This window comes from Bacillus rossius, chromosome 18 (assembly GCF_032445375.1).
Source record: "Bacillus rossius redtenbacheri isolate Brsri chromosome 18, Brsri_v3, whole genome shotgun sequence".
In the NCBI taxonomy this organism is placed as follows: Eukaryota; Metazoa; Arthropoda; class Insecta; order Phasmatodea; family Bacillidae; genus Bacillus; species Bacillus rossius.
In genome coordinates, this window is record NC_086345.1 from 28,385,874 (window position 1) to 28,410,273 (window position 24,400).

At 41.5% G+C, this 24,400-nt stretch overlaps 1 protein-coding gene across 2 annotated transcripts in view; it reads left to right on the forward strand.

Moving 5' to 3' along the window:
- The window catches only part of LOC134541143 (mucin-19-like), a 103,454-nt gene extending 94,688 nt beyond the window's left edge, over positions 1-8,766 (forward strand). For both annotated transcript variants that reach the window (XM_063384354.1, XM_063384355.1), the window contains 2 exons: positions 1,420-1,527; positions 4,672-8,766. In XM_063384354.1, the coding sequence (XP_063240424.1) occupies positions 1,420-1,527; positions 4,672-4,752 (189 nt within the window). In that variant the 3' untranslated portion in view covers positions 4,753-8,766. The remainder of the gene's footprint in view (positions 1-1,419; positions 1,528-4,671) is intronic.
- The last annotated feature ends 15,634 nt before the right edge of the window (positions 8,767-24,400 follow it).

Sequence of the window (24,400 nt, forward strand, 5' to 3'; positions counted from 1 at the left end):
ATGCAAATACGATGCAACTAGGACAATGAATACAGGCAAATACGATGCAACTAGGACAATGAATACAGGCAAATACGATGCAACTAGGACAATGAATACAGGCAAATACGATGCAACTAGGACAATGAATACAGGCAAATACGATGCAACTAGGACAATGAATACAGGCAAATACGATGCAACTAGGACAATGAATACAGGCAAATACGATGCAACTAGGACAATGAATACAGGCAAATACGATGCAACTAGGACAATGAATACAGGCAAATACGATGCAACTAGGACAATGAATACAGGCAAATACGATGCAACTAGGACAATGAATACATGCAAATACGATGCAACTAGGACAATGAATACAGGCAAATACGATGCAACTAGGACAATGAATACAGGCAAATACGATGCAACTAGGACAATGAATACAGGCAAATACGATGCAACTAGGACAATGAATACAGGCAAATACGATGCAACTAGGACAATGAATACAGGCAAATACGATGCAACTAGGACAATGAATACAGGCAAATACGATGCAACTAGGACAATGAATACAGGCAAATACGATGCAACTAGGACAATGAATACAGGCAAAAAACGACAACTGAGCATAAAAGCGACAAACAGACGCGAACCCGACCATGAGATTAAACTGATATTCTGTAAAAAGAAGTGAATTTTTCTGACTTATTTCTATCACGGAATTATCTGTGCTGTCTGTGCATTTAACTTCTGACATCAGCTGATTTTGGTTTTGGTTCCTGTGTGTTTGTGTGTTCCTACATTTGTCCGTTCTTGAGAGTGTTCTATGACCTACAGCGTAATCAGTAAAGGCCTATGTCCCAAAAAATAATATATTTTTTAAATCAATAGACGTACTATTTATCTAAGAGTGCAAACAAATTTAGTTCACTGCAGGAAAACCTAATTTTCAAATTGCACTATTATGTCTTACGAGCCTTGTACAGTATTTTAATTCAGATGTTAATTTTTTTAAATGTATATTTCAATGCTCCTAATCGATGAGAAAATACTTGATGCTGTTTTGTAATAAACCATCATGTAATAAATAAAGGCGTAGGAGGTGCAAAAAACTCATTGTATTTGCACACCACAAAATTAAGTGGCTACCTAAATACAGTGCATTTTTCACTGGTTTGTTTTCCTGATAATAGCTTATACATTACTTCTTCTAATAAATGAATGTAGTTATGTCAGCAGTATATTATGAAAACTAGCATCTAGCGGACGGGCCCATAACTACTTCAAAAACCTGGGTCTCAGTCTCAGTAATTAGAGTTTCTCCCCCATGCGGCGACTCTGCTGTGGCGAGGTCACGTGACGTGGTCTTGGCACGAGGGGGAGGAAGAGAGAGGGGAGGGAGGTGTGAGCTGTGACGTGTGCGGTGCGCAGGGCGGCTTGCCTGGCTCGTCTAGCTCGTCTGGCTCGGCCAACGCGCTGGTGGACACCGCCATCAACATGACGAGGAGCGTGTCGCAGCTGGTCGGCCGCGTCATTCAGGTGAGGGTCGTCACACCTGTCATCCGCCTTCCAGCCGTCATCTGCCTTGTCATCACACCTGTCATCCTCATGTCACCCGACTGCCGTCTACTTGCAATCTGACCATCTTCCTGCCGTCATCCGACCGTTATCTGTCTTGTGCAACTGCCACCCATGTGTCATCACACCTGTCATCCTGTCTACTTGCAATCTGACCATCTTCCAGCCATCATCTGTCTTGTCCAACTGCCACCCATGTGTCATCACACCTGTCATCCTGTCTACTTGTAATCTGACCATCTTCCAGCCGTCATATGACTTGTCCAACTGTCACCCATGTGTCATCACACCTGTCATCCTGTCTACTTGTAATCTGACCATCTTCCAGCCATCATCTGCCTTGTCCAACTGCCACCCATGTGTCGTCACACCTGTCATCCTGTCTACTTGCAATCTGACCATCTTCCAGCCGTCATATGACTTGTCCAACTGTCACCCATGTGTCATCACACCTGTCATCCTGTCTACTTGTAATCTGACCATCTTCCAGCCATCATCTGCCTTGTCCAACTGCCACCCATGTGTCATCACACCTGTCATCCTGTCTACTTGTAATCTGACCATCTTCCAGCCGTCATCTGTCTTGTCCAACTGCCACCCATGTGTCATCACACCTGTCATCCTGTCTACTTGTAATCTGACCATCTTCCAGCCGTCATCTGCCTTGTCCAACTGTCACCCATGTGTCATCACACCTGTCATCCTGTCTACTTGTAATCTGACCATCTTCCAGCCATCATCTGCCTTGTCCAACTGCCACCTATGTGTCGTCACACCTGTCATCCTCCCATCCTCCTTCCAGCCGTCATCTGTCTTGTCCAACTGCCACCCATGTGTCATCACACCTGTCATCCTGTCTACTTGTAATCTGACCATCTTCCAGCCGTCATCTGACTTGTCCAACTGTCACCCATGTGTCATCACACCTGTCATCCTGTCTACTTGTAATCTGACCATCTTCCAGCTGTCATCTGCCTTGTTCAACTGTCACCCATGTGTCATCACACCTGTCATCCTGTCTACTTGTAATCTGACCATCTTCCAACCGTCATCCGACCGTTATCTGTCTTGTGCAACTGCCACCCATGTGTCATCACACCTGTCATCCTGTCTACTTGTAATCTGACCACTTCCAGCCGTCACCTGCCTTGTCCAACTGTCACTCGTGTGTCATCACACCTGTCATCCTCCTGTCACCCGACTGTCATCTACTTGCAATCTGACCATCTTCCAGACATCATCCGACCGTTATCTGTCTTGTGCAACTGCCACCCGTGTGTCATCACACCTGTCATCCTCCTGACACCCGACTGTCATCTACTTGCAATCTGACCATCTTTCAGCCGTCATCTGCCTTGTCCAACTGTCACCCGTGTGTCATCACACCTGTCATCCTCCTGTCACCCGACTGTCATCTACTTGCAATCTGACCATCTTCCAGCCGTCATCTGCCTTGTCCAACTACCTCCCATGTGTCTTCACACCTGTCATCCTCCTGTCACCCATCTGTCATCTACCCGTCATCATACCATATTCCACTCGTCGTCCACCCATCAACCAAGACAAAAAAAACTTAGAATAATTGTCGATTCGTACAAAATATTATTTCATAACCAGAAAACATTTTCTTTTACACTGTATAGTCTCAGAACTGGCACTCGCGGCTTCATTGTTATCAGCGGATGTGCGAGTCGAAACCAAACACGCGCTGGTTTGTGATTGGCTGCGCGCGGCGGTTGTCATCGGTCGCCTCCGCGCGGAGAGATGTTTAGGTTTCCCCTGAAGGGCGGGCAACCCGTCGCACAGGTGTGTCTGGCGGGCTAGCCGCGCGTCCAGGGGAAGCACCACCCGCCTGGGCCTCGAGTCTTGCAGATGCAGGTTCATGAGGTTCATCTCGGGCGAAGCAGGTTGTAAACCTCTTTGCGACACACAGATCAACGCGTGTTCTAATTCACGTGTTTTATTTAACGCATAAGTGAATGATGTCTTAGTCTTTCAATGTGTCTTATGTAACGTGTCCCTACTTTGGTCGCGAGGGGTCAATATAACTCGCAATACTTCTAGTTCTTATATTGGTATTGTAATGCTTGCTAGCATTTGTTGTCTCGTGTTCTTGTTTATCGGGACTAATTTCCCATTGCAGATTAACTATTTTAATGTGTTCATAAATTACTGAATCGCTGCGGCGATAGTTTGTTATAAATGCTCTGTTATTTTTTTTTTGTATAAGCTTGGTGCATTTTAAACTTAACAACGTGAAACATTACTACATTGTTATCAGCATTATATATAGTACTGATATTATTTGTAAAGTCGAGGTATACGTAAAGTATTATTTTTTGATAATTATTAAAGGAAAAAAAGGAATTGACTACCTGTTAAACTGGTTTCTCTCTGGCTTTTTTTGGAACACATATAGCACCCAGTTATTCCAAATACTAGAATTTGGCCCTCCCTCTAGGTAGGATGTGCATTATTTGGAAAGGCCTTCAGGCTGAATTTTTTCGATCGAATTCCGACTGACGCGGTATAGCCAGAACGCGATTGCGGGAGGCGGCAGTTTCAGGTGTTTGGCCCGTTTCACCTGAAAGGGTCACCCGCAGTGAAAATAGCTTGTACGTTTCACAAGCCACGAGTTGTCACGATATTTCATTACAACGCCACACGTTGAATATTGCACCCTTTTTTCTAAACACTTTGTTGAAAAACATACGAAACTTTTTTTTTCATGTAGCTCCATTGTTATTATCATCATCTAGGGAACTGCGATAATTGCTTGTTCAGGCAAGGCCTTAGTTCTAAATATCGCGCAGGATTCAGGGTATTGCTAAAATCTTGCAGGATTCAGGGTATTGCTAAAATATTTACTTTTAAAAGAAAAGTATGGGATAGCTTCCGAACATTTTAAAATCAAAATAGATAAATAGACACAATAATTTTTTTTTCAGCTGCTTAAGAGATTTGTTTCTTGACAAAACCGTTTAGGAATGATGTATATGCGAGTAGTAGGTATACAAGTATTCAAGTGTTTGGTGGTACTGGTGTCGATGTGTGGCGAAGATGCTGCGAAGATGCGCAGATGCGAAGATGCCGCTCGTGTTGCAGGGCGCGGCGCAGCAGCTGCAGACCTTCGTGCGCGGCAGGACGGGGCAGCTGGGGCAGTACTTCTCGTTCGGCGCCGGCTAGTGTAACTGCTCCTCCCTCCTCCGTCTACCCTGCCCCCCGGCCGGGCCGCAGAACAGCCACCCTCGACAGAAGCGCACACCTGCCCGGCTACCCCCCCCCCCCCCCCCCCAGTTCCCCGCCGGCCAGGAGTCAGCCGACCCCCACTTGTGACGAGTACACTGTCCGGTCAGCTGAGCCAGGCCATGTGACTATTGCTGGGTCGGTGGCCCCCAGCCTCTGCTCTAACAACTTACCGATCAAACAACAGGGAGCGATCCCTAGCAGTTCTGCTTTAAATTATACAGCTCTGGAATGTAAAAAAAAAAGGGGGGGTTGTCTGTAAAGTCGGTTTACGGACGATAATTTTACGTGATAACGTCATAAGAAAAAAAATGATGAAAATTTTGAATACTTTTTTAATTTTACAAATATTATTTACAGTTTTTTGCAAAATTTAATTTTAATAATTTGTTAATATATAATCACGAACAATTAGTTTAAAAAGCCCCGCCCTTAACCTGTTTGATATTATAGAAGATTTTCCTCGCACGGTGGTCGGCCGGTTCTTGCACGCTCGGCTCGGGCGGAACGTGACTATGAGTCGTGTTTTTTTTCGTGCGTGCAGCCGGCGTTCGTCGATTTATTAGACGTTGTCACGTCAAGAAATTCAGAATCATGTTGGATACACAGAATATTTAAAAAAAAAAAAAAAAATTTCCTCGCATGCTTGTGTTTACTCTGTTTACAACGCAACACCCAGCTCTAAGTCGTATCTCTGTACGAGGATACGGTTATCTAAAGTTTACGATCAGGTTGATTCTTCGTTGAAGGGAAAACCGTAGATCTGGTGTGTTATTTCCAAACAGGTGTGGTTCTTAGCAACGAATCCGCCCGGCCAATGATGACAGACTGTAGACGCCTGCCTTGGCTTTGCGCTTCTGCGAGCTGAGAAGCCTAACATGTACATCAAGTTCTGTCCCTGCCCGAACACGCCCGAATATTCACCTTCGGCCAACCTCGGGATTTGTTTTATTTTTTTTTGCGCAGGAAAAAATGAATTCAAATATTAAAAAGTGGTCGGTTAGGTTAGCTACATTAAAACACTTTAAAAACGCTATGGACGGTTAGTTAGGTTAGTATAGCTACATTCAAATAAAAAGAGAAATATAAATATATAAATAAACCCGAGGTTGGCTGAAGGTGAATATTCGGGCGTGTTCGGGCAGGGACAGAACTTGATGTACATCTTAGGCTTCCCCTGCGAGCTAGTAGCTGTTCTGCGCCCGGACCCCCCCCCCCCCCCCCCTTTCCCCTGAGCAGTCCCGAGGTCGATTCTGTGAACCACGAGTGAATATGAACGCAGCGACGCAACGACGCAACCAGCGCAATAAATTCACCGTCGCTCACAAAGAACGCAAGTCGCGAGACGCCATCAACCCTACAACTTGAAAAATTTTAAATCCGTAGGAATCAAAAATGAATTTTATTTGTTCATCAGACCCCAGTTATTGAAATCTATATTTTTAAAGCACGCATTGTGTTGTAAGTGGTGTAATAATTGCATCCTTAAATATTTTCATCCAGCTAAATTAACACAGTTGTTATGAAAAATCGAGAATAATTTTTATGAGAATGCATGCGTAACGCTTCTTCAAAACTTTACGCATTGCATGTATGCCAGTAGCGCCTAACCACACACACGTGTTTCATGCCTCATTGTTTGTTTATAAATCAAGGGTTGCGAAGACAAATATTTTTATTATTCATGTTTCTTAAGAAAAAAATTAATTGACAGTAATTTGATTTTAAAATGTTATTATTTTTTTCACTGTGTGAAAGTTTAACAAGTTTAATCGTGATGTATATCATTAAAAAACATATTTTGTGGCCTTCCATAACGCTTGTGTTTTGAAAGAAGTTTTCGGTAATTCTAGTTCAAATATGGCCGTCATGATAAGAAGTTGGAAGGTCACAGACGCTTGTTTCTTTATGCAGTTCATAAATGGGTGTTCGAAAACATCGTTATTGAATTTCTTGCGTTCTTGCGTCCTTGCGTAGTTCATGGGCCCGACTCTAAGTGTGAATTTAGACCGCCCAGGATTCACTGAGTCTACTCGTTCGTCACTGGAACTGGCGAGAAATGTGTCACTGTGAAGAGATGCTACACTGTGTTATTATTTTTTTTTCGCGTTATATCATGGCTTGACGTTGATTCGAAGTCCCGTCTTTAAAAATTTGTATTTGCCTTGTCCAAACAAACTGGATTACGGATCCTAGAAACCTATTTGACCTTTTTCTAAGAGAAATTAATTTAATTTTTTTATTTCAAGTCGTCAATTCTTAATACTAGGGACGTTCCAAAAGTAAGTTTCGTTTTTTTTTTTTTCACACGGGAACTTTATTGCCAAATGTGGATTCTTAAGGGGCGTGTCTGTGTTAGTGAGGCGGGATGATAAGCGCGACGCTCGCTGGTGCTTCTAGCGCGGTGTCTCCTCTGGACTGGCGCGCAGTCTTCTCCCAGTGCGTATGAGCGGTGACCGTAACATTACACGGCAGTACCCTTAAGTGCTTTCAACACTCTCTACCGGTTGTTTTACGCCTAAATGTCACTCTAAATGTCACTCTAAATACACGCCTTTGAGACATTTTAACTCTTCTATAAAATACAGTTTAAAAATTCAATCCGAAATCAAAAGTACTTTTCGGCCCTCAGCGAACTCTTAAATGCTTTTCCGTAAGCAGACCCCCACTCGGATATCTCGAGTAGTTTTGAAATCGCGTTGTTATTCCTGAAGCTCTGCGCACCTCCCTTTTAACGGTGTTTTTTTTTTCCCCTGGTGTACCAACTGCTCTTTAAAAAAAATAAATGACGGAACTTAATTTCGGAACGTCCCTCGTACGATTTAATATTGCGACACCTCAGTAGAGTTGAATTAATTTAAATAAGTTCGCAAGTTATTTCAAAAAAATTGATCTGCTACAAGTTTTGGCACCGACTTAAAATAAAATTTGAGCTAATTTCTGCTCGCAGCTTTGTGAAGACACGGTGGACATGCCTCAGGTTAAGTCTACTACAGCTTCGTGTCGTAGTTATTTAAATAGAGTAGAATAACTTGCATTTCGCTTGATGTAAGCTTTTGGACACACGCCATTGCTAAGCATTGAATTCTTTAGTATTAAGGACGGATTGAATTTCAAGCTGTAGTGCCGAAATTTCATTGTTCGAATGTGATTTTTGGCAGTGATATGCGGCAATTCTTTCACTCAGTAGCTTTTGGCTGGCTTTCCGGGTTATTGTTTGAGCCTGTTCGCTGTTGACCGGGGATTTGACCTTGAGGCCCCCTAGGAATGACTCCCTTACAGAGAAAAGTAAAGTTATTGGAACATTGTGATAGGTCAATCATTTTCTTTTCCAACTTCCTCAGGGAAATATGCATAAATGCTTAGCAGTGGCATATGTCCGAAAGCTTACATCAAGTCATGCACTCCCATTGCACAAATCTTTCAAAGATAATATTCCATATCTCTCTTCCTCGCTCTTATACAAACCATTTCACAGAGTTGTCTTGTTTTTTGCCAAGACTTTAATCAGGCGGGTATCTGTTGTGTAATGTGTGCTCAAACAATGAGTTGAATTGTACAAAGTACTGAGCGAAATTCCTCTCGTTGTGAGAGGGGTTTTCGCTCATTCGCTTTAGAGGATATTGTACATGTGTGTTATCTACTTTTTATACGCCCCTTCATGTAGAAAATCTTCCAGTCCGAATCTACATCATGTTGCGAAAATGTGATTTTTTTTTTATTTTTTACCCCCAGAACTAGTGTGCTGAGAAAGTTGCTTTTGGTTGTGATTTCAGTCATAATTGCTACGTTAAAATGTAATATTTACATATCAAAAAAATTGTTCATTTCTTCATTTTTGAATGTTTGCCTAAATTTCATTAAATGTTTCTTATCTTTTTTTATTTTATATGGTGTCATGGTCTTGTAAATATGTAATTACATTTTTTGTTTTCAATAAATGTAGAATTTTTACGATTGTGTTTTGATTATCTGTAGTGCTATATGGCTGTTGTTTCTATGTGTACAAAGTTCTTCCCAATGGTAACGTCAGGTAAACTCACTAACTTATTTAAGGGAAACATTAAGTTTTTGTCTAACATAGCCTATTAGAGCATAAGTTAATTTCTAAATCAACTCAGCTGGTTTTTTTAAAATAGTTTTCACATTAAATCGTAAAGATTACTTAAAAAATTAATTGAATAAAAAAACTTGTTGAATAGTGAGAATGTACTGGTTATATTTCGACGAATGAATAAGGCATTACAGGAAGCTTGATGAAAATATGAGGCAATGTACAAAATAAATACCTAATTTAAAAAAATAATCTTAAAATAAATCATTACTGCATTTTTCCTACACAAGTTGTAGAATTTTTATTATTTTAATATTGTAACACTTAATTCTAATTAAAAGTTATTTATTTTAGTACATTAAATTGAACTCCCTATAAAAATAAAAGCTTTAAAAATGTTTAAATTAAATATTTTGTAAAGTATAAAAAATAATATATGAAGTTAATATTTTAATATTGTATATAAATGTTTGGGATTTGATATTTATGCCTTCAAATATAGTCAAACCATAACCACTCATCCATCTAACGAGTCAAGAAGAATAATCAGCGTGCCTCAGAGAGACATACCTACATGGAATGTTTAGGATATTTATATTTAATGAATGAAACCATGTAAAAAAAAGCATTCGCGATACTTCCAGAAACAACGTCCCATACACTGTAAAAAAACGTAATTATTTGGAAACTATTTGCTGAAATATTATCCTGTAAACCCAGGGCCGGATCTAGGGGAGGGCAACCGAGGCGAAAGCCCCGGGGCCCACACAAGAGACTTCGGAAAAAAAATCTTTCAAATTCCGACAAGTAAACACTAGTAAAACATATTTTCCTTTGATATTCTTTTTTCGCTGTTGTACCTTTACCTACAGTACTTTGTACATGCACGATTATATTATTGTTAAATATTAACAGAAATATTCATTTAAACCAAAATTTAATTTCATATAATTCTTGTCTCCGATTATATTTATGTGTGTTTTTTTAATACTACGAGAATCTACTTGATTTCACAATAATTTATTTATTGGAAAACTCGACTGAAAAAAATTGTACATTTTATTTGTAAAATAATTTGGGGCCAGGGGGCCTCCGCCCCTCTGTTGCCCCGAGGCCTCCAGACCTCTGAATCCGGCCCTGTGTAAACCTGCAAATGGAAACATGCAAATTGTACAGTACATTACTGATATATCTGAACTTGCAAGGATTTCAGTTTCCCAAATTGTGATATGGGTACCGAAATGAAGTTAACGCTACTTTACGATCGAGTACATAAGCATTTACTGTAAGAATTAATCCTGTTCTTACTTAAAATATGACTGATTATTCCAGTGTAATTGTTTATGACTGACTGACAATCATAACACATTACACCCGTACACACTGAGTCATATTTAAAGGAAAAGTTCAATTCTTAAAGTTACATCTGAATGACTCAATCCTAAACTAGTCTTGACTACAGCAAGCATCGTGTATGTCGCTGTAGAAAAAATATCTAACTTAAATATGTTGGAATATATACATCAGTAAGTTGCCAAATAACGTCCCTGTAAACAGTGTAAAAATCTTTTTTGTCAATTGAACTGAAATAATCATATATGGTTAAAGATAATTTTACAGATAATTTACATTGCTACAAAAAAAAGAGTTCGCAGTAATACTGTCCCTAGTACCTACATTAGTTATAAAGTTATTTCTAAACCATTCCCTCAATAACTTTCGAGTATCAACTGCGCTCATTAAAAAGCATTATTAAAACAAAAATATAGTCAAACAGTTGAATATTAGATTGTCTTTTCCGTGGTTTTAAGAAAGTATATGCGTCTACAAAACATTAATCAAAAATTTAAAATAATGCGCTAATTTTGATAAGCGCGACCAGAAATTAAAAAAAAACGTATTTCACATTAAAAAAATGATCATTGCAATATATTGTAGAAATATACAATATAATTTCTTGCAGTATAACGAACGATTTTATTGGTAACTGGTTTCCATGGGAAACAAATTCTGTAATTCCTACAAAGAAATTTTTTTTATTGTAGCCCTCATACGTGTCGCAGCAAGCGCGGCTCCAGAAAAACGGGGGGGGGGGGGGGGCGATAGCCCCTCCCGAGACCAATTTTATTGATTAGTGTATATTCATGTTTACTTAAATATTTAATTTCATATGTTAAACTTTTATCTCATCAAAAGTTGCATGGAGCTACTAAGGTTCTGTATTTGGAAACCTGTAATTTCTAAATAATATTCCAAGGCCAATATCTGACCACTTTCATTTTTTTTTTTTTTTTAAACTATTACCTTTCTTCGTGCGATGGCCCCTCCCGAAAAGTAAGTCATCCTGAAGCCGCCGTTGTGTCGCATTTTGTTTACGCGACCGACGCGAGAGGCGTAGCAGAAGTGAAATAATCCCTTGTTTCGCAAGCGCGCGGTAAGCCCTCATTGTCAGCAGGCGGGCTGAGTACCTTGTCCTTGGTTGTAATACCTAGAAGGCGCACAGCGGAGTCGGGAAGGCATCTTAAGTGGGCTCTGTTCTCTCTGCCACGGCGCACGTCTTCTGCGCAGCTACGTCATCAGCTCCCTCGAGACTCCGAGCACACGCATGCGCAGTTCGCGTGGTCTTCCGATGACACCGGCGCTCGCAGTTCGCAAACGTAAAAAAAAAAAAAAAAAAAAAAAAAAAAAAGTTGTCTGTAAAGTCGGTTTACGGACGATAGTTTAACGTGACAACGTCACAACAAAACATTGATGAAATGATTGCATACTTTTATGAATGAAATTGAATCATTTTTATTGAATTATCACTATTTTGTATGGATACAAAGAAGGAGTGAAATGAAATCTACAATTTAATTGATAAATTTACTTTTATTTGCACTCTTTAATTCAAATATGTTTATTGCTTTAACGAACAGATTATTTTAACTATAACTTTTACACATGATTGCTATTTAACTTCTTCCAATCTGTGTTATTCAGTTGAGGATGGGACGATGATAGGAAAAGTAGGAAACGAATGGGAGTGTTTCAAGTTTAATGTGCCTCGAAAAAGCCAAATCGATTGTTGTTCCAATCGAGTGGAAGAGAGATAGATGCGGCGCAAGCGTACAATGAGCGTGCACACAGCGTAACGGGACAATGTGCGTAACGGGACATTTTTTCGTGCTTGCAGCCGGCGTTCATCGATTTATTAGACGTTGTCACGTCAAAAAATAAATAAATAAATAAACGGGTAAATTTTGTAAACAAACAAATTTTTTTAAAATATACGAATGTGTGACACAGAAACAGAATTAAAATATAAAAGGAAAATAAAAAAACCCTTACGCAATGTTCTGCGGTGATCGGACGAAAACTGAATGACTTCAAATGTAAATTAAATAAACAATTTTATTTTTTTAAATGTACGAATGATCTCACGGGTCGAAATTAATAAACAAACTTAAAAAAAAATGACATGATTGTTAAATAATGCACCAGTGCACCAATGCGCGAGTTAACGAAATTGCTTGTACTAAAGGCCGTATAGGCCTACCGGGAGCATGTTTGCACATCAAAATACTAATTTAAACGCGAACACGTTGTAGGTAAAGTTTTCCTGGTTCGCTGCCTGGAGTTTTCGCCGGAGGATACCGGTTCCTCTAGTTTTGTCGTGGAAAGTTTTTTAACTACCCCCCCCCCCCCCCCCCCCCCCCGCTTCCCGTGTACAAGCCATAACCCTACTCGCTGTCTCGAAGCGTGGCTGTCAAAAGCGAGACCCCGAACAGGAAAATGAGATGGAGAGATAACGCGCTTCTAATGGGCCGGTTGGCCTTCGGTTGTTCCTCTGCACGTCTTGGCTTAGAAATTAAACCTGGGACAAACCGACATCCGATCGAAAAGAACAATACAAGTTAAATGTTTGGTTCAGTCACGGTTGTATTACTCTATGGAGTAGGTGTCTGTTGGATGTATTACTCCATGGTGTGGGTGTCTTGTTATATATATTACTCTATGGAGTGTGTTTCTCTTGGAGGTATTACTCTATGGAGTAGGTGTCTGTTGGATGTATTACTCCATGGTGTGGTTGTTTTGTTATAGATATTACTCTAAAGAGGGTGTTTCTCTTGAAGGTATTACACTATGGAGTGTGTGATTTGGTATCAATATTTCAGTGCCAATATTATTTTTTACATCGAGATTATTTTCCGATTATATCCAATTTAACTGAAATAATATTTTTTCAGGTAAAATAAATGTATTAAAATTATCTTTAAATAAGTTTGGCAGAATAAATAGTAAAATGGTGGATCAAAAGCTTCGGAAACAACACATTTGTCGTATTTAAAAGGAGGAGGGAAAAGGGAAATATTGTTATTTAGAATAGGGAATTTCATGGGTTGGTAAGATGAAGCCCTGTAGTGCAATGACAAGTCGGTGACGTGGAAGTAGATACGGTGAGACAAATAATAATTATCTATATTCACTTGCTAGAAACTTGTCCATTATACAAGTTTAGTTTCATCGTTGGGTCAATCTGTTCATCAGCTGATTTAGGCTTGTATTAAGTTCTGTTTCTTATTTCGCATTTTTGAAATTTTTTTTCCCATGACAAACAGTGAAAAACTGCAACGTAGTATGTTACTAACCATTGTATTATACCAAAATTCCCCGTTGCGTGAATCATTTAAAGAAAATACTTGAAGTACATTTTGATAAAAAAAAATACATGTTTTTTTTATTCGAATGAAAGTAATAATGTTCGCAGGCTTTCACGGTCATTGCCTGAAGTAGCTTGGCTTCTCGGTTGTAGCCGCGTCCATTGGCGAATAATAATTCACCGACGTGTCGGTCGACATTGCAGTCTCCATCATCAGGGAACAGTTACCTACCGAGTAGTACCTACAGTAGGTTAACTGCTCCCTGATGATGGCGACTGCAATGTCGACCGAAAACGTCTGTGAATTATTCGCCTAGGACACGGCTACAACCCAGAAGCCGGGTCGTTACCACAACGCCGAAATACCATAACACCGAATGTCAAAATTGACCACTACGCCGACAGCTAGAAAACTGCTGTGTACCACAACGCCGAAATACCAACTGAATGAATTTGTGTGTGTTTATTAAATGTACCTTAACGCCGAAATACCACAATCAAACCTAACCTTACCTAACCTAACCTAGTGTAATATAACCTAACCTAACCTAACCTAATCTAACCTAACCTAGTCTAACCTAACATAGTCTAACCTAACCTAGTCTAACCTAACCTAGTCTAACCTAACCTAGTCTAACCTAACCTAGTCTAACCTAACCTAACCTTTGTGGCAGTCCTGCAATGACATTTTTCGGCGTTAGTGTATTTCATTTCGGCTTTGTGGTAATTCGGCGTTGTGGTAATTCGGCGTTGTGGTACACAGCAGTTTTCTAGCTGTCGGCGTTGTGATCAATTTTGACATTCGGCGTTAGTGTATTTCATTTCGGCTTTGTGGTAATTCGGCGTTGTGGTAATTCGGCGTTGTGGTAATTCGGCGTTGTGGTACACAGCAGTTTTCTAGCTGTCGGCGTTGTGATCAATTTTGACATTCGGCGTTGTGGTGCGTCCCCCCCCCCCCCCCCCCCCAGAAGCAAAGCTACTTGAACGAAAGCAACTGGGCTGAAGTGACGTGTTGCAGTCACCGTTGTGCGTACGGGGCGTTGCAGCCCGCCAAGACGTGGCGACCAGGGCTCCACCGCGGGTCTGCGAGCGGTGACCTTGGACGGACTGAAGGCAGGCGGCAGCCACGCACGCACGCGGCGGAAGCAATCCGCGTGTTTGCGAGCGAGGCGAGGTCGCGGGCCCGCCCAGAGCAAACCAGTTCCCCGCCGCGATTAGCTACACGCGTTACTGCTTGCTGACACTGGAGTTAGCTGCTAGGTGCCAACTGGAGTTGTCGCTAGGTGACACTGGAGTTGTCGCTAGGTGTCACAGGAGTTGTCACTAGGTGATACTGGAGTTGTCGCTAGGTGATACAGGAGTTGTCGCTAGGTGATACAGGAGTTAGCTGCTAGGTGCGAACTGGAGTTGCCACTAGGTGATACTGGAGTTAGCCGCTAGATGATACAGGAGTTGCAGCTAGGTGATACAGGAGTTAGTACAGGTGATACAGGTGTTGTCGTCAGGTGATACAGGAGTTAGCTGCTAGGTGCAAACTGGAGTTGACACTAGGTGATACAGGAGTTAGCAACTAGGTGATACAGGTGTTGCCGCTAGGTGATACAGGAGTTAGTACAGGTGATACAGGAGTTGTTGCTAGGTGATACTGGAGTTAGCAACTATATGATATAGGAGTTAGCAACTAGGTGATACAGGTGTTGCCGCTAGGTGATACTGAAGTTAGCCGCTAGATGATACAGTAGTTGCAGCTAGGTGACACAGGAGTAGTCGCTAGGTGATACTGGAGTTAGCAACTATGTGATATAGGAGTTAGCAACTAGGTGATATAGGTGTTGCCGCTAGGTATACAGGAGTTGCCACTAGGTGACACAGGAGTTAGCTGCTAGGCACACACCATGAGTTGCGGCTATGCACACCAGAAGAAGTTACCTCTTATATGTGATACTACTAAAATGATATTTTTTTTAGTTTAGGTTGGCGTTACTTTAAAATACTCTACGAACGTAAATTATACAAATCCTTTCAATATGTTTTTTTTACGAGTGATCGGCAAACTTCGGGGTATATCTAATCTGTTCGGCGGTGGCTCTCACCCCTGTGAACTGCAGGCTTCCCGATTTCACATACTTTCACAGTTTCCGGCTGCGGTGTTGTCCGGGTGTGGGAGACCTAAGATGTACATCAAGTTCTGTCCCTGCGCGAACACGCCCGAATATTCACCTTCGGCCAACCTCGGGATTTGTTTTATTTTTTTGCGCAAGAAAAATTAATTCAAATATTAAAAGTGGTCGGTTAGGTTATCTACATTAAAACACTTTAAAACAATATGGGCGGTTAGTTAGGTTAGTATAGCTACATTAAAATAAACAGAGAAATATAAATATATATAACTTGATGTAAGTTTTTGGACATACGACTTTGCTAAAAACTTTTTCTGTTGAAGAAAAACTAAAAAATAAAAATAAAGAAATATATTTAAAAAAACAAACAAAAAAACACAAATTAAGCAAAAAATTGCTGTTGTCAACAAGGATATAAACACCACAAAATGTTCCGTGACAGGAATATGGTCAACAAAACAAAGAAAAACAAAGAAAAATGTACTAAGAGAACGAAAAAAACCCACAAATGATGACGACACAGAAATATTGAACCCAAAAAAAAATTCAGCACAACGGTTGAAACGAAACAAAACACGACAAAACGAAAAGACTAAACACAACACAATAGTTTTCCAAAACAGAATAGAACGTTAAAAAAAAAAACCACAAATGATGACAGCACAAAAATATTGAACCCAAAAGAATTCAGCACAACAGTTGAAACGAGACAAAAACACGACCAAACGAAAAGACGAAACAAACACAACAGTTTTCTAAGACAGAAACAAGCGACGTTTCGGGAACTGCTATCTGCTCCCGTCCTCAGGCAGAGACGCACATGGTACGGAAACACAGGTGCGACTCTTTCAAAGACAATATAAATATATATAAATAAACCCGAGGTTGGCCGAAGGTAAAAATTTCGGGCGTGTTCGGGCAGGGACAGAACTTGATGTACATCTTATCATCCAGACCATCCTCTGTCTCCTGTAAATTCCTACACGCAATGCATGCCAATTTGCATCCCGCATGAATGTGCCCAGGGTTTTCCCTGTGTCTATGCAGGTTTTACCTGGGCCCAACCTATCTCTAGTTATAGTCTAGATTTAAGAGTGAGGGGAGTTAGTCATGGCGCCAATCGCTGCCATGGCTGGCCAATCCCCTCCTAGCACATGATGCATGCGACCCTCTCCCTGCATGGCTAATCCCAGCATGACTAGGCGTATAGGCTTCGGCCTGAGACGCACCTAGGTCCCTCCCCTAATCCGGACCCCTCCAAAATACACTTAGTTTTAGTTAGGTTAGGGGAAAAATGTACATCTTGGGCTTCGCCGTCCGCCGAGGCCCGTGGGACGCTGGTCGGATGGAAGGGCGCTGCTGCCCGGTGAAAGTGTCCGAGGAGGAGGTCCCGTTCACCCGTCACCCGGGGGGCGTTCACCCGCAAGTCACCCCCTCCCACCCGCCGGTGGCCAGGCGTCTGCGGCGCGAATACGTCTCTGCCAGTTCGGATAGTGGGGAGTTATTTAATTATCGTCTTTATTGGTGGCGCCCGCCTACCCGGGCACACATACGGTGTGCAGAGCTTCAGGAAAAACAACGCGATTTCAAAACTACTCAAGATATCCGAGTGGGGCCTATTTACGAATAGCATTTAAGAGTTCGCTGAGGGCCGAAAAGTACTTTTAATTTCGGATTAAGTTTTTAAACTGTATTTTTAGAAGCGTTAAAATGCCTCAAACGCGTGTTTTCAGAGTAATTTTTAGGCATAAAACAATCAGTACAGATTCTTGAAAGCACTTAAGGGACTTGCATTACACCTTTATCTTCATTTCTCCGCCATGTAATGTTACGGTCACCGCTCATACGCACGACGAGAAGACTGCGCGCCAGTCCAGAGGAGACACCGCGCTAGAAGCACCAGCGAGCGTCGCGCTTATCATCCCGCCTCACTAACACACTTACACCCCTGACGAGGCGGGCCCCTTAAGGCGATAAGCCTTTTCTTACACTTAACCACATTTCTGCAATTACATCAAATAGTGGAATATCAAAAATTAAGCATGATATAAACAGACGTTGACTAAATATTAAGAGAACGAAATTAAAATATTAACTCAATGTTCAAATATTAACTATTGCAAAAGATTCAACCATAGCTAATTTAAAGTAATTAAAAATTAAGCGTGGACGTACATAAAAAGGAAAGTTATTAAACATACAGCAAATAGTATCGATAGTGTGTTTGAATCGAGGACAGAACATAAACCCAGCTTAGTTAACTCGAGTTACGCATACAGAATGTCCCATGACTCAACCTCAGCCAATTAATCACGGTTCTGAATATTTAAAAAAAAAATCGAAATGTGTCGTAATTTTCCATTTACAGACAGATTAAATTGTATAACTTTGACTATTCACACAGTAAAAAAAAAATAATTACTTTGTTAACTTAGCAATTTATTTTCTTTAATAAACTATCTTTTCCGATATCAGATTGTGATTTTATCGAAGTTCTACGATTGCACTACTTAATAAACCACCTTACTAGTGGCCAGTTTCACCATATCTAGAAAACAAAATGGTGGATGTGACAACATAATTCAAAATGGTGGAATCCAAGATGGCCGACGGGCTCAAGGTCGAGATCATCAAAGGCGGCCGCCGAGAAGTAGTCGCAATCCAACATGGCGGACACTGTCACCACACACTGGCACCTGGCGAAGGACACACTGCTGTGAAATAATTTTGCTACAGCCACAAAAAAATTCACGGTGGTTTGTGGAACATTCATTCAATTAATCAATCATAATCCAGATGCTCCACTATTTACAATAGTAACAACTTTTATTTAGCCCAGACTTCGAAGATGTATAGTACCAGCTTTGGGAAGCACTTTAGACCATTAGTCATACAGAGGTTTATTAACTTATTACGTCGTGATTAATCTGCTGACGAAATTTTGTCGGTCGAATTCTGACTCGCTCTGTATATGTGTGTGTGTATATATATACACACACAGTGTAAACTCTTTATAACGTCACCCGATTTAACGACGAACTCCTTAAAACGTCGAAATTTGCTTGACTTTGGTTTGTTTACCTTGTTTTCCATACGAAATATAATATAATTATAAGAGTAATTAACAAGGGCGTCTATAGCCGATGGCCTAGGGGGGCTGGGGAGGAGGGCAAGTTGTGGGAAAATTATGTATTTTTTTTTTTACATTTGGCTACATTTTTTTTTAATCTCTAGGGCTCTAGCGGGGGGGAAGGGGGCAACTGTCCCCCCCCCCCCCCTACCCTCCGCCCTGGCGACGCCATTTGATAATTAACGTTAATAAGTAATTTCTAACAGGAGTTTTGAGTTCATGATCACGTATTTGTGGGGAAATGTTCCTCCGTGCAGCCACGCACGGCCAGGGGCGATGCCAGGGGGGGGGGGGGGGGGTTAGGGGTTCAAAAACCCCCCCTTAGCACCAAATCTTTAATTAATTTCTTATTCAACACTCAAACAAATTTCATATTAAAATAATAAAATTCTTACAATTACAATATTTAAATTTAAGAACCGAAAACTGCTAAAATAGCACTATTTTAAACCTCAAAATCCTAATTTTCCCGGGGGAGAACCCCCGGACCCCCCCGCTTTAATACGGGGGGGGGGGGGGGCGCATGCTTCTCAACACCCCCCATACACAAATCCTGGCTACGCCACTGCGCACGGCGCGCGCTGCGGGCGGAGCGGCGGAGACTTGGACGTACGAGTAGGCGGGTAACCCTACCCCCCGCGCCGTTGCGAGCTGGACTTTCCCCTCGCCCGCGGGCCCCAGTGGAGGGGGGAGGGGGGGAACGCAAGGCCGACCAACGAGGAATGCGCAGCCCGCCGCTCCCTCGCCGGGAAAGTCAACACGGCCCCAAGGATGGCTATTCATAGGCGGCGCGCCGATCTGGTTTCCCCAAGGCGACCTGTCTCTTGTCGCAGGCTCCGGGTGCAGCATTCGCGCTGACAACAATCAGGGAGATTCAGGCATCTCCGGTAGTCCGGCACCTCGGCGTCTCCAAACATGCCGGACTGTCGGAAAACTTTTTTTTTATTTTTCCCTAACCTAACTTAAAGCTTTGAATATATATACTGTATAGAAGTCGCCAGCCCATGTTAAAATTTCTAATACGGTTTTGAGGTAGTTGGTTGATTCACCGCCGCAATCGCCACCATCTCTAGGGCATCGACTTGTGGTGGTCCCTAGCGGACAAGTGTCGAACTCTTCAAACACCCCTTCCCCCTCCTGTTGAACGACGTTGAGCTGCAGTGAATGATTGATGAGGGGTGCGGGGAATGACAGCGGGCGACAGCGCTGCGCTCTGACGTGTAAATAACAACTAAGACGATACAGGGCGTTACGGCAGCGCACTGCAGCGGTGAAGTTCCCAAGCTGCTCATCATAAGCTTCTGAAAAACGTAGAGTAAATCCTATCCACTCGCGACTTCTATACAGTATATATATTCAAAGCTTAAAGCTATGAGTGTTCGGGAGAAATCTGGGTGGGTCGTTACCACAACGCCGAAATACCGCAACGCCGAACGTACAATAACGCCGAATACCATAACGCCGAATGCCAAATTGACCGCAACGCCGACAGCTAGAAAACTGCTGTGTACCACAACGCCGAAATACAGTGACGCCGAAAAATGTTGCTGCGGAGAGGGTGGGGGGGGGGGGGGGCAAAGGAGCAAAATGAAAAACAACTGAATGAGTGTGTGTGTGTTTCTTACATGTATCTTAACGCCGAAATACCACAACCTAACCTGACCTAGGCTAGCCTAACCTAGCCTAGCCTAACCTAACCTAACCTTACCTTACCTTACCTAACCTTTGTGGCAGTCCTGCAATTACATTTTTCGGCGTTAATGTATTTCGGCGTTGTGGCAATTCGGCGTTGTGGTACACAGCAGTTTTCTAGCTGTCGGCGTTGTAGTCAATTTGGCATTCGGCGTTATGGTTTTCGGCGTTATTGTACGTTCGGCGTTGTGGTATTTCGACGTTGTGGTGCGTCCCCGTCTGGGGTCAGGGAGGGAGACTTAAGTGCGTCTCAGGCCGAAGCCCATACGCTCTAATCATGCAGATTGTGAACCATGCAGGAGGGGTCGCATGCATCATGTGCTAGGAGGGGATTGGCCAGCCATGGCAACGTTTTAGCCACGACTAACTCCCTTCACTAACAGTTTTACAGTAATCGATGGTGCGGCTTCCTCCTTCATAGAGTAAAGTGGAATAACACCACCAAGTTTGCCTCCATTTGCGATCAATATATGACTTACGTCATTGACCATTACGGCCACAACTCTTGCTGTGGTTTCAGACGGTTACAAAGGCACGGATTCCACGAAAAAAGGCCGAACAACATCGGAGAGCATCAAGTAAAACATCGGTGGATATAGACTTCAATGAGAGCACAGTGGCTACTGTTTAGCACGAAAACTTCCTTTCCAATCAAGGGAACAAAATACAAGCTGATCAGTATGTTAGCCAGGCTGTTAGTCTGAGGAGATGCTGACTTCAGCATGGTCAGGTGTGTATTTGAAAATAACTAAATAACTCTCATCCAACTGCGGCGGTAGTCGGCGAGGACGTATACCTGCTTGTCTTACTCGTGGCCTCACACCACGAGACACAAATGCATTTTCTATGAAGCCTGGATGAGGCAACGCACAAGGTAAAACCCTGCATGGCCACAGTGAAAAAAAAAAAAAACCTGGGCACTGACATGCGGGATGCAAAAAGGTTCATGTATCACTGTGTCGTTGCTATTAAATGTTGCCTTAGTCTAGGGTGACCAAATCATAAACTTGAAAAAACGGGACACATCCAAGGAGGGTTTGGGGGCGATACCCTCCAGCTAAAGGGGGGGGGGGGGGGGGGGGTCCGAGGGGCCTGCATCGAGACGTAATCATTGAAACATGCTCTTTTTATGCTAATTTGAGACCTATAATTATTTTTCAATTTACCTATGAATATGTAATTTAATTTAAATTGTGAGGCGTGTAATAAATAAAAACAACCATTTTGCAGTGAATGCTTATTTATTATAAGTATGTCTGACACACTTAAAAACATAATCAAACAAGGTAACTAAAATGGGCGAGTGCAACTGTCAGGGAGAGGGGAAGACAGTCCGAGGAGAGGCGCGACAAAAGTGTATCATGAACCCAACGTCAATACAGGTAAATTACGCGTCCCGGGAGACTTCTTCGGGACCCCGTGTACGATCGTTAAAAAACGGGACAATCCCGTTTTTACGGGACGTTTGGTCACCCTACCTTAGTCCCGTTCATACGACGGCTTGCAGATGGAGACGGATCTCGTGCGGATCAGCTCGACAGTGCTGAGCTCTTGCGTTTACACTGTGTAGTGTCTATATGGGATCGGACCTTGTTTGTATTAACAATTAGACAGGTAGAACAATAAAAAAAAATCGATGTCTTTTTTTTTGACTTGATAACGTCTTAAAAATCGACGAACGCCGGCTGCACGCACGAAAAAGTATGACTCATTGTCACGTTACGCCTGAGCCGAGCGTGCAAGAACCGACCAACCACCGTGCGAGAAAAATCTTCTATAATATCAAACAGGTTAAGGCGGGCTTTTTTTTTAACTAATTGCTCGTTATTTTAACTAAACAAATTATTTAAATTAAATTGTGCAAAAAAAAACTGTAAATAATATTTGAAAAAATTAAAAAAAGTATGCAATTATTCTTCAACGTTTTTCTTATGACGTTATCACGTAAAATTATCGTCCGTAAACCGCCTTTACAGGCAATCCCCCCCAGTTTATTTCGTGACCTTGAACCAACACGGTTAACTGGGGCATTATTTCGTGGACGTGTTGTAGTATGTAGTACTACAAACTGTTTCTCGGCGACTCTGGTTTTCCGAAGTAAGTAATAGTTTCGCAGGAGTTACGGGAAGTTTTTGTTTCCTGTGTAGAGTGACTAACGCCCTTCCGCCCGGCCAAGCATGTGAGCGGCTGTTGCGCAACTCTTGTGTCTTCGGGGACTGCCAAACTAACTGGGTCGTCGGTCTGCATTCCGCCGTCGACTAGCGGTACACCCGCTCCCCCCTCCTCGTCGGCGCCACCCATGCTCCGTGCATGGCAGTTGGCAACTGCAAGGAGACGGCGTGCTGCGACGGGAAGCCTAAAGCTGGGTTCACAATTGACTTCCTTAAGAATTATAACTTAACATCGAGCACACGATTAAGTCAAAACTACATTTCCCAGTTTATGATTGGCATAGAGGTCGTTAATTCCAACCAATCACAGAACAAAACACACGGTCGGCCATTGTTCGAAATGGAGAAGAAGGTTTGAAATAAGTTATTAAAAAATGGGATATCTATTTTTCGAAATGGATGATAATTACAAATTACAAATATACGAATTCTAACCAAAATACTGCCTCGCTCGGTACAATACCAAGACAAAAACTTCCGGCTGAAAGGTTCCGGTTTGTTGTGATTGGTCGCTTCCCTTAAGTCTTAACGAAAAATATAAAATATAACCATTTCTGTTAAGTCTTAAGTCATCATATGGTTCGCACACGACCCGTCAAAATTCAAGCAGGACAATCATAAACCATTCCACTAGTTTACATAGAGTCATATGGTAAGTACACGACTATGTCTTAATTCTTAATTCTTAATTTTCAATCGTAAACCCACCTTAAGATGTACATCAAGTTCTGTCCCTGCCCGAACACGCCCGAATATTCACCTTCGTCCAACCACGGGTTCATTTATATTAATTTATATTTATCTGTTTATTGACGTGACAACGTCTAATAAATCGATGAACGCCGGATGCACGCACGAAAAAGTGTCCCGTTACGCACATTGTTCCGTTACGCTGTGTCCCGTTACGCTCATTGTTCCGTTACGCTGTGTTCCGTTACGCTGTCGGCGAGTGTAGTAATAATAGGTTATGTTACAATTGACTAAAAAATTATGATGATTCATATGGTTTTTAAAATTAATTACAAGTCATCTACACGTGAAATGTTTCGTCGACTCTTTATAAAGTGAAGTGAAAAGTTAATGTGGTTTTCATTGCTTATTACAACAACAATTTCGGCAATAAAGGTTAATTATTATTGCATTTAAAAATTTTTTTTACTAGTATAATTTCAAGTATTTATTCTTTTATTATTAAAATAAAAATGATTCAATTTTATTCATAAAAGTATGCAATCATTTCATCAATGTTTTGTTATGACGTCACGTTAAACTATCGTCCGAAAATCGATTTTACAGACAACTAATTTTTTTTTTGTCGATACGGAACATCCAAAACACTTCGTTAAATTGCTTTATCTATTCGTTTAAAAAAATTAAAAAAAAAAAAAAAAAACTGCATAGCCGCAAGGTATAAGTGTTGAAAATCACTGAGTTCAGTTTCAATTGCCAACAATGCACATGAGCACACGCATGCACATGTGCACATGGCAGCCATGCTTGCCGTCATTGCTACCAATATCTGGATAATACAACAAAGTCAAATATGTTTCCAAAGTTTAATACGTTTCCTCGTTAATACACCATTCCACAAATTCTTGACCAATAATGTCTGTATAAAAAAAAAAAAACTCGGAAAAAAATACTAAACTCGGTTTTGGACCTTGTTATTCGACAAGAAATTTCATTAAAATACTGTCATTTGTTAAAAAAAAAAATAATCAAACCGTTAACACTAAAAAATTTACCTTTGGCTTTGTGAACTTTGGTTCGCGTAATCCG